The sequence below is a fragment of the Xenopus laevis genome, chromosome 1L (assembly GCF_017654675.1).
Source record: "Xenopus laevis strain J_2021 chromosome 1L, Xenopus_laevis_v10.1, whole genome shotgun sequence".
In the NCBI taxonomy this organism is placed as follows: domain Eukaryota; kingdom Metazoa; phylum Chordata; class Amphibia; order Anura; family Pipidae; genus Xenopus; species Xenopus laevis.
This window is the reverse complement of record NC_054371.1, coordinates 52,903,664-52,913,912: the sequence shown is the minus strand read 5'-3', so window position 1 is coordinate 52,913,912 and position 10,249 is coordinate 52,903,664. Positions and strand designations below refer to the sequence as shown.

General features: G+C 37.5%; 1 protein-coding gene across 3 annotated transcripts in view; it reads right to left on the bottom strand.

The window, feature by feature from the left end:
- Nucleotides 1-633: 633 nt before the first annotated feature.
- Nucleotides 634-10,249, bottom strand: part of nek1.L (NIMA-related kinase 1 L homeolog) — a 61,081-nt gene continuing 51,465 nt past the window's right edge. For all 3 annotated transcript variants that reach the window (XM_041589219.1, XM_018230887.2, XM_018230895.2), the window contains 5 exons: nucleotides 8,735-8,892; nucleotides 7,608-7,852; nucleotides 5,323-5,456; nucleotides 4,624-4,756; nucleotides 634-866 (listed from right to left, as the gene is read on the bottom strand). In XM_041589219.1, coding sequence (XP_041445153.1) covers nucleotides 853-866; nucleotides 4,624-4,756; nucleotides 5,323-5,456; nucleotides 7,608-7,852; nucleotides 8,735-8,892 — 684 coding nt within the window. In that variant the 3' untranslated portion in view covers nucleotides 634-852. The remainder of the gene's footprint in view (nucleotides 867-4,623; nucleotides 4,757-5,322; nucleotides 5,457-7,607; nucleotides 7,853-8,734; nucleotides 8,893-10,249) is intronic.

Sequence of the window (10,249 nt, the reverse complement as noted above, 5' to 3'; positions counted from 1 at the left end):
CTCAAGTCGCTGATTGGTTGCTGCCTGTTAACCAATCAGTGGAAACCAAAAGAGCTGAAAAAGCAGGAAGTAGTGTTCTGGCTATTATGTTAGACTCCAATCACTCCAGCCTTTATACATTACATTTTTGGCTAACTAACTATATTAGAAACATTTTTTATTTTGCACAGCCTATCTATCAACCGGTTTTTATTTTTTTACTGAAAACTTTCATCTTCTTATCTATTCTGCCTGAAAGGGAAAACCGTTTGCAATTGAATCGGTGTCTAAAGTGTCCTTTTCTGTTACACTGTCTGGTCACTGGCCTCCTTAATAGCTCTCATAAGCAACAAAGGGCTTAAATGGATTCTCAATAGCAGGGACAGAGAGATATATTAATAAACTGGTCTGGAAGTGATCCATGTTCATGTAAAAAGCGGCATATGGGTGCTCTTGCCTCAGAGCTCTCACATCTGTTTACATGGGATGTCATGAGTGCTTTGCTCAGTGTTTTTGTCCCTATGTTAATGCAATACCAGCTAAAGTATTTCCCTGCAAATGGTGTAGTGGTCCTTTAATGCACTGTGGCAAACTTGTCAAGTTATTATATAAGGCTGGCTAACTATTCATTTTAGTTTGAGGATACAATCAACCTACAGGAAGTATTTTTATTAACCCACTATCCATAATGCAACCAAAATGAACACAAATACTAGGATATTTAAAGGATAGTTCCCCTAGTCATGCAGATTTCAAACACAGATCATCTTCTGTCATATATATAAAATCAGTAACTGCCGAGTGTCTCCAACGGAGCCCCATTCCGTTTTATTTAAAGCAGCATGTAGGGTATGTGAGATTCCTGAGTTGGGTTTATTCATCATTATCTATGGGAGAAAGAGGGAAAAAAGAGGATTAAAAAAACAGTGGATAATAATAATAATAATAGACATCAGTGACTGTAAATCGCTCTTTTGCTGCACATCTGAAAAATGATGGTGGATGGAATCATTCAATTCTCATCACTGACCCCAACTAACAAACAAATGCTCTGTAAGCCTACACATTTTGGGGCAGATTTATCAAGGGTCAAATTGCAAATTCAAAGAAAAAAAATTCGAATCCCGAGCTATGTTTGTGTACTTCTATTAGGGAATAGTGCAAATTCGATTCGAAAATTGAAATTTATCATGTACTGTCTCTTAAAAACTTTGACTTTGACCATTCGCCATCTAATAACAGCCGAATTGCAGTTTTAGCCTAGAACCTATTAAGAGTTAACTGGTGGACTTTTAAAAATCAAAGGTTTTTTTTTGAAAATATTTTGAATCGAATTAGATCGAATTAGATCTTACTTAGATTCAAATGATTGAATACAGCCTATTCACCGCAAAAAATCTTTGATTTTTTAAAATAAATTTTGGTTGGTCTTTTTTTAATACAAATTTCAAAGTTATGGGAGTTCAAAACTTCGAAATTGACCCTTGATAAATCAGCCCCTTATTGTTATTGCTACTTTTTGTTATTTATCTTTCTATTTAGAGACAACCCTATTCATTTTCAATTGCCTCTTTCAAATAAGTAGGGTAATTTGTAACCTAGCAACCAGATTGCTAAAATTACTGGAGAGCTAAATAACTCAAAAAAAACAATTGCAAATAGTCTCATAACAACACTCTTTACAGCAAGCTTAAAGTTTAATTAACTGTAAACAACCCATTTAAAGGGATTGTTCAGTATAAGAATACAAATAGGGTAAATAGATAGGCTGTGCAAAATAAAAAATGTTTCTAATTTATTTAATTAGACAAAAATGTAATGTATAAAGGCTGGAGTGACTGGATAACTAACATAATAGCCAGAACACTACTTCCTGCTTTTCAGCTCTCTTAGTTTCCACTAATTGGTTACCAGGCAGTAACCAATTAGAGACTTGAGGGGGGAGCACATGGATCATAACTGTTGCTTTTGAATCTGAGCTGAATGCTGAGGACCAATTGCAAACTCACTGAACAGTTATGTCCCATGTGGCCCCCCCTCAAGTCGCTGACTAATGGTGGCCATACACGGGCTGATAAAAGCTGCCGACAGACCGTGTTGGCAGCTTATTGGCCCGTGTATGGGGTCCCCCTGATGGGCTTCACCGATCGAGATCTGGCTGAAAGTCGGGCAGATCTCGATCGGAAGGGACTAAAAATCCCATCGGATCGCGGCCGCATCCTGCGATCCGACCGCCCATTACTATTCGTTAGGATCCAATCGTTGGGCCCTAGGACCCACGATCGGATCAGCCCGATATCAGCCCGGATCAGCCCGATATTGCCCTTAAGGTGGGCATATCAGGGAGAGATCCGCTCTTTTGGCGACATCGCTAAACGAGCGGATCTCTCCGTGTATGGCCATCTTAACTCAGAGTTAGAGAGCTGAAAAGCAGGAAGTTGTGTTCTGGCTATTATGTTAGATTTCAGTGACTGCAGCCTTTATACATTACATTTTTGGCTGACTAACTATATTAGAATTTTTATTTTTATTTTGCACAGACTATCTATTTAACCAGTTTTTATTTTTATACTGAACTGTTCCTTTAAGGCCACTGGCTACCTTCAATCGTGGGAAGGTGACAATATCTATGGGATCTGCTGACCTAAGATGTTAAGGAAGATAATGCCCCTAAAGCTAAATCAAACAAATATTTTTCCCCACTGCTTCTGGCATGGCAGATGTCACTGATTCCAGCCCTAATGAAGAAATAATTGTATGGCAGTCCAGCTGTTACACTGCTAATTCCATTATCTGTCTCTTCCTCTACCAGTGGGGAAATGATGGAAGCCACAGACCAATAACAGACATTTTCCCAAGAGCTGTGCCTTTGGGTCTGTCTACAAAAGAAACCAAAATAGGTATTGTGTGATATTTATAATATATAATCAGTTATAATATGAATTACAATATATGAATGGGAATATAGCAGCCCCTGTTTACATTGAATTGTGTTTATGATATTACTGAAGCCAAGACAGCAGCCATTAGTGTATTTATTGGTTTGTGTACAAATGCAATCTATATCATGGCTTCATTACTGCACAGCTTTGTAGAATACATCAACAATTCATACATCCACACTCATTTCAGTAATCACACGCTATGATGATGATGATGATGATGATGACGATGATGGGATTTAGCCACAGGCTTCCAGAATAAGCAAGTCCCATTTTAATTTAGAAGAATTCTCTTCTGCAGCATTTAGAGATGAGGATAAGCCTTTCCTACACTAGGGAATGGGTAATGGAGTCAAGATATATCATTTATTAATAGCATTATAGAATGGCCGGTTAATCACACAAGCAACTAACAGCATCATTTCACTACTTACATTACAGCAACCTACGGAGGATAAACAAGAGCAAGAAGAGCTTGGATCGAAAGTGGAACATTAATATATTAGATTACTGTTTGAAAAGCAGCTGAACCTTTATGCACTCAACAGTTCATATTTCATGTATGAAGAGCTTTTTAAAGCAAAATCCCTTGGGGCTAGTGTCACGTGTGGTGGGTTATTTGTCCTTCGAAGTGCAGGTATAGGCATTTTTATACCAACAAATGCAGTAGTTAAGTAAATGGAAAACCGTCTAGAATAATCGATGCGTTAAAAGGGTTGTTCACCTTTAAAATAACTTTTAGTATGATATAGAGAGACAATTTGCAATTGGTTTTCATTTTTTATTTTTTTGTGATTTTTGAGTTATTTAGCTTTTTATTCAGCAGCTCTCCAGTTTGCTAGGCTCAAAAATATCCTAGATCAGCATAAAATAAAGATATCTCTTGAGAACTACAGCAAGTTCAGTGTATTTATGGAATAAACACACTGAACTTGCTGTGGTTCTCCAAGAGTTATCTATATTTTATGCGGATCTTGCATGTGCTGTAGCCTTGATGGTGCCATTTACTATGTTGAAAAGAACCCCAATACATTTTGGAGTGAGGGACCACCAAGAATTGTATAAGTACCTCAGAAATATCCTAGCAACCCTGCACTGACTTGAATAAGAGACTGGAATATGAATATGAGTGGGCCTGAATAGAAATAGGAATAATACAAAGTTGCAATAACAATAAATTTGTAGCCTTACAGAGCATTTGTTTTTAGAGGGGGTCAGTGACCCCCATCTGAAATCTGGAAAGAGTCAAAAGAAGAAGATAAACAATTCAAAAACTATACAAAATAAAAATTGAAGACCAAATGAAAAGTTGCTTAGAATTGGCCATTCTATAACATATTAAAAGTTACCTTAAAGGTGAACCACCCCTTTAATGGCAAGTAGAAGCCATTAGCAATAATCTAATATCTGCATTTTTTGGGGTGCGTCCACATTCCCCTGCTGGTGGCCACAGGTACCCAAACTGCTGCAACATCTTAAAAAGATTAAGATGCCTTTAAAATAAGTGGCACTATATTTTGGTAACACCATTAGGACATTTGCACGAGCAACAAACACAAAGTATGCAGTACAACTATTATTGATACAGTTCACAAGAAACCAAATCTGTGAGACTAATCACATTATTAGAGAGTTTTTTTTTCTATTCTATAGTATAAAATAGAAACAGAAATGAGAAAACCTTAATACAATAACTATTTACCTTCTTGATAAGCTCCATCTGCCATCACTAGGCGAAGGATTCTGGGATACAAATGCTGGTGCTCACATCCTAGAATATTCTCCACAACTGTCGAACAACTATCAATATTTTCATCCTCATCTTCATGTATGGCCTAAAGCCAAAACAACAAAAGTATTTCTTTGATTATATTATCTTACTTCCCCTTCACACCAGCTAATAACCCCCTGATTATGAAAAATCATGCTGCTATGAAAGGAGATCTCTGCATGATAAAGCCATTCTTCTCCTGCCTAAAGTAGTACAGGTATAGGATTGATTATCCGGAAAAATCTGAATTACAGGATGGCTGTAGACTACATTTTATCCACATTATCCAAATTTTATAATATATGATTTCCTTTTTCTCTGTAATAATAAAACAGTAGCTTGTACTTGATCATCATTGGAAGCAAAACCTGCTTAATGGGTTTATCAAATGTTTAAATGATTTTCTAATAGACTTAAGGTGTGAAGATTTAAATGAAGATCCAGATAATTATCCATTCCTGAGCATTCTGTATAAAAGGGCCCATACCTGTAGCATGTGCCACTTTAAAAGTACAGAAACAAACTACAGGATGCCAATCCAATCTAACACTGTTAATTGCACTGTTATGAGAAAATTGTGATTTTTAAGAGCACACTTGTACAGCCATTTCCTTGCTGATGCAGACTCACCTTGATCTTATTGTAGACTTCTATGAACTTTTCAAAACCAATCTCTTGTTCCAGTTTAAACCTCATTTCTTCCAGATGGGCAAAAACACTATCACCATCATCACATTCACTGGCAAAGTCCTCACAGCTATCATCTTCAGAGAGGGAAAGAGAAACATCAAGCAATTAATCAAACTAGCTTTTTTTTTTTTTTAACTCTTTGCACATAATTCCATTGGGTACAAAAAGAAAGTGACTGCATACCAAGTCAGGAGTGGGCAGACGTATAATCTAGTGCAGATTACAAGAACAAGAATCAGGTTTATGGGCACAGAGCAAAGTCACATAAAGGCGTCTGGTGCCATGCCAGGGAAGGCAAAAACCTAAAGCATCCAGGATTTATAACTTCCAAAGCTGCTTGTTTAGAGGTTTATACACTGGTCATCTTCACTGTCATTAAAAAGTTTGAGGTGCCAAACTGGCTGTGGTTCAAGTAGATCAACAATACATGAGTGTGAGATAGAAATACCCCCCCCCCACGTGAACCTTGAAAAAAGTTTAGCAGTTTTTCTGTGGCCCTTTACAACAAGTGCTGAGGCTTTTAATTCTGCGGGTAGGACAGCGAGCAGATTGCTAGGACAAAATAACTGGAATAGCACTTAAAGAGATACTGTCATGGCAAAAAAAACGCATCAGTTAATAGTGCTGCTCCAGCAGAATTCTGCACTGAAATCCATTTCTCAAAAGAGCAAACAGATTTTTTTATATTCAATTTTGAAATCTGACATGGGGCTAGACATATTGTCTATTTCCCAGCTGCCCCAAGTCATGTGACTTGTGCTCTGATAAACTTCAATCACTCTTTACTGCTGTACTGCAAGTTGGAGTGATATCACCCCCTCCCTTCCCCCCCCCCCAGTTAGTATCGTATATGTACAGTATATGTTCTGTATAACAATGGGAAGGTAACCAGATAACAGCTCCCTAACACAAGATAATAGCTGCCTGGTAGATCTAAGAACAACACTCAATAGTAAAAACCCATGTCCCACTGAGACACATTCTGTTACATTGAGAAGGAAAAACAGCAGCCTGCCAGAAAGCATTTCTCTCCTAAAGTGCAGGCACAAGTCACATGACTTGGGGCAGCTGGGAAATTGAGAAAATGTCTAGCCCCATGTCAGATTTCAAAATTGAATATAAAAAAATGTGTTTGCTCTTTTGAGAAATGGATTTCAGTGCAGAATTCTGCTGGAGCAGCACTATTAACTGATGCGTTTTGAAAAAAAACATGTTTTCTGATCGGATCCCTTTAAGAGTTAAGAGTGCAAGTAAAATATCTTTTGAATCAAGTGCTTTGTAACCGCAGCTTTTATAATTACAGGGCTCAGGAATTGCTGAGCAAAAACTGTATGTTTAATCATTGTCAAAGCAACCCTCTATGCTTTTGTAGCTCATTTTTTGACATGTATCTAGAAGCATGGGATTATATGTTGATATATGACTAAAGGTGACACAGAAAAAATATATATATTATAGGAAGCTCGTCTCTATTGGGCCTGTCCAAAAGGGCCCATGATTAATGGGATAAAGCCCCAGTTCCAAAGGGCATAGACATCAAAAAACAAAAAAAGTTATCCCAAAACTCCACAATATATAAAAATATACTCTTTATTCAAAAATCTTATTAAAAAATTGGGAATACAGACCACATGGTATTCCGCCTTACATACCCCCTGGTACTTATTCATAGGCATTAATGACCCCCAGCAGGTCACGAAAATGTATACTCCAAATGGCCCCACCTTTTTATTACTAAAACCAATCAATGTTTGCCACATCATACTCAGATGTTAGAGCAGGTTTTTTAAATACACATTATTAGGGTTCACTTCAGTCTGCCCTTATTCAGAATTAGATATCTCTTACATAGTACAAATATTAATATTATATATGTATATATATGTTGTGAGCCCTGTTAAAACATTATAAAAAGGTAAAGTACTATACAAGTATAGAACAAGGTAATTGCTCCAAATTCAATGCAATATATAGTCCTTTAAACAAGTCTCAGATGCAAGTATTCTGCTTACATTTATATATTGCAATCAATCTTAGTTACTCGGTAGTCTTAGATATATTAAATAAAGCATGTCACAAAATGTGGCTAAATGACTAAATGTGGCTGAATAATAATATTGTGAAGTGAGCAGTGAAGTGTGGCCCCTATTACATCCATAATTGCTGGTGTAAGGGTGCTGCAATTTGTGCGCTTGCCACACACCAACTACATGAGCAGTATTTACCTGAATGCCATTCTTCATTAATGACACTTTCACCATTTGGCTGATGTCCATCGTCTTCCTCCTCCTCCTCCTCTGCCCCATTAATAATGACGGACTCCATATTTCCCTCTATGTTTCCGGCTGGTGGTTCTGGGTTTAAGTGTGTTCCTTCCTCTGCACAGTAATCTTCTGTAGGCTCCTCTCTTAATAGTTGTTCCATTGATGCCTGTAGTTCCTGTAAATCTCTGTCTGTCTCCCCAAACATGCTGCAAACAAAACCAATTTCGGGTTTTTAATTGATGATATTACCTCTTCTAAGAAGTAATATCATCAGTCATCTGCTAAAAGGCAATATCATCAATCATCTTTAAGAGGTAATATCATCAAAAATGCTGCAAATTAATGGGGAAATAACCTGCATGCTGTAGCTTGCACACAAAAAGCAAAGCAAACGCTGATTTTTCAGTGCTCCCCTCTGTAACTAGGCACATACCTTTTCTGCCTACCCCTCTATCTGGCCTTGCATTGTGGATATTGCATCACTGACTGCCTCTGTGCTCCATCTGTGAATCTTGCACTCAGATGCGACAGTATTAGTTGTTTGCACATTATTGCTTGCATTTGGATGTGGCACACGTTGGCCTAGCCATAGAGGTTGAGTGATCAATTCCCTTTGGCAACTCCTTTTGTTCCCAGTAGGAATGCACCGAATCCAGGATTCGGTTCGGGATTCGGCCTTTTTCAGCAGGATTTGGACAAATCCTTGTGTCTGGCCGAACCAAACCTTAATTTGCATATGTAAATTAGGGGCGGGTAGAGAAAACTTGTGACTTTTCGTCACAGAAGAAGATTTTTTTCCACTTTTTCCTTTCCTGCCCCTAATTTGCATATGCAAATTAGTATTCAGATTCGGTTCGGTATTCGGCCGAATCTTTCACAAAGGATTCGGCCGGATCCCAAATAGTGGATTGGGTGCATCCCTAGTTCCCAGACAAGTCATTCAATCTTCAGGTATCCCAACATACTTAGGGTGCCTTGATTGCTGTAAATTGCTTTGAGTCCCATGGGACACAAACACTATAAAAACAGTTCCCCTCCCCTTATAAACATGCCACCATACACGTGTAACAAAACTGCAGTTCTCTTACGTGTCCTCTGAATCAGAGTGGTCTGCATCCTGAACAGGTTCATCCTCTATGTCTTCTATTTCCAGCTGCTCATCCCCTTCCACATCAGCCACTGCAGGTACATCCACAAAGGTCTTGAATAATTTGCTGAGGTCTGGCAGCGAGCATGTGCGCAGCATCTATATGCAAAAACATCATTCATAACCATACAGGAATTTGGCTGGTCTTTCAGTGTGTGCGCTTGCACTGCATTACATAAATACAATTATACAATTAGCATTATATATATTTTCTCTTTACATTATATATATTTTCTCTTTAAAGGAACTATCGCGAAAATTAAAATTTAATATAAGCTTCCTCATAAGAAAATTTCTAAATGTAATAAATTAAAAATTCTGAACTGTTTCTCAAATAATCAAGTTTGCAGTTCTAAAAGTGCTCCCTTGCCCCACCTAGTGGTAGAATGAATAACACCCAAGCAGGAAAAAAGCAGGGTTTTAGCAGTGCAAACAAACTATTGTGAACATTTTAAATAAGCTTCAGCATACTGAAATAAGAAACTTTCTAAATACAATCAATTAAAAAGTCTGCATCATTTCTGAAATAATCATGTTTATATTTGCTGTTCCTCTCAGCATCTGTTTTTCTTCATTCTGTCTTCATGTAGCAGTTGGGTGTCAGATAAATGATCCAATATATCCTATAGGAGGGGGGCTCCTTTCCTAGCAGATGTATTAGAGCTCATTCAAATAACTGATTCCAGTAGAAATAAAATCTAACAGAATAACTGCCTTTTGCACAAATTCTGCGTGTAGAGAGACATGAAGTTTGGTGATTTTAATAAAATGAGCTCTAATACATCTTCTAGGCAAAAGGGAGCCCCCCTATAAGATATATTGGATCATTCATCCGACACCCAACTGCTACATGAAGACAGAATGGAGAGAAACAGATGCTGAGGGAGGAATAGTGAATATAAACTTTATTATTTCAGAAATGATGCAGAATTTTCAATTGATTTTATTTAGAAAGTTTCTACATTTTCATTTTTGTGATAGTTACCCTTTAAAGGAAAACTATCCCCCCCCCCAAACAATGTAGGTCTTATAAAAAGATATTGCATAAAATAGCTCATATGTAAAATCCTGCTTCATGTAAATAAACCATGTTCATAATAATATACTTTTCTAGTAGTATGTGCCATTGGGTAATCATAAATAGAAAATTGCCATTTTAAAATTTAAGGGCCGCCCCCTGGGATTGTAGGATTCACTGTACTCACAAACATAACAAACAAACCATACATGTAAGGTCACGAGCCAATTAACAGACAGAGTTCTGTCTTTTGCTTTCACACTTCTTCCTGTTACAGTTAGAGCTGCAGTATTTCTGGTCAGGTGATCTCTGAGGCAGCACAAAGACCATCACAAAATGGGGTTCAAGGCAAGAGATGTAAAAGGGCAAGATATAGTTAAATATATAGACCAGTTTGGAAAGATTCTTTAATGCCACTTCATTTGATATAATCTGTTG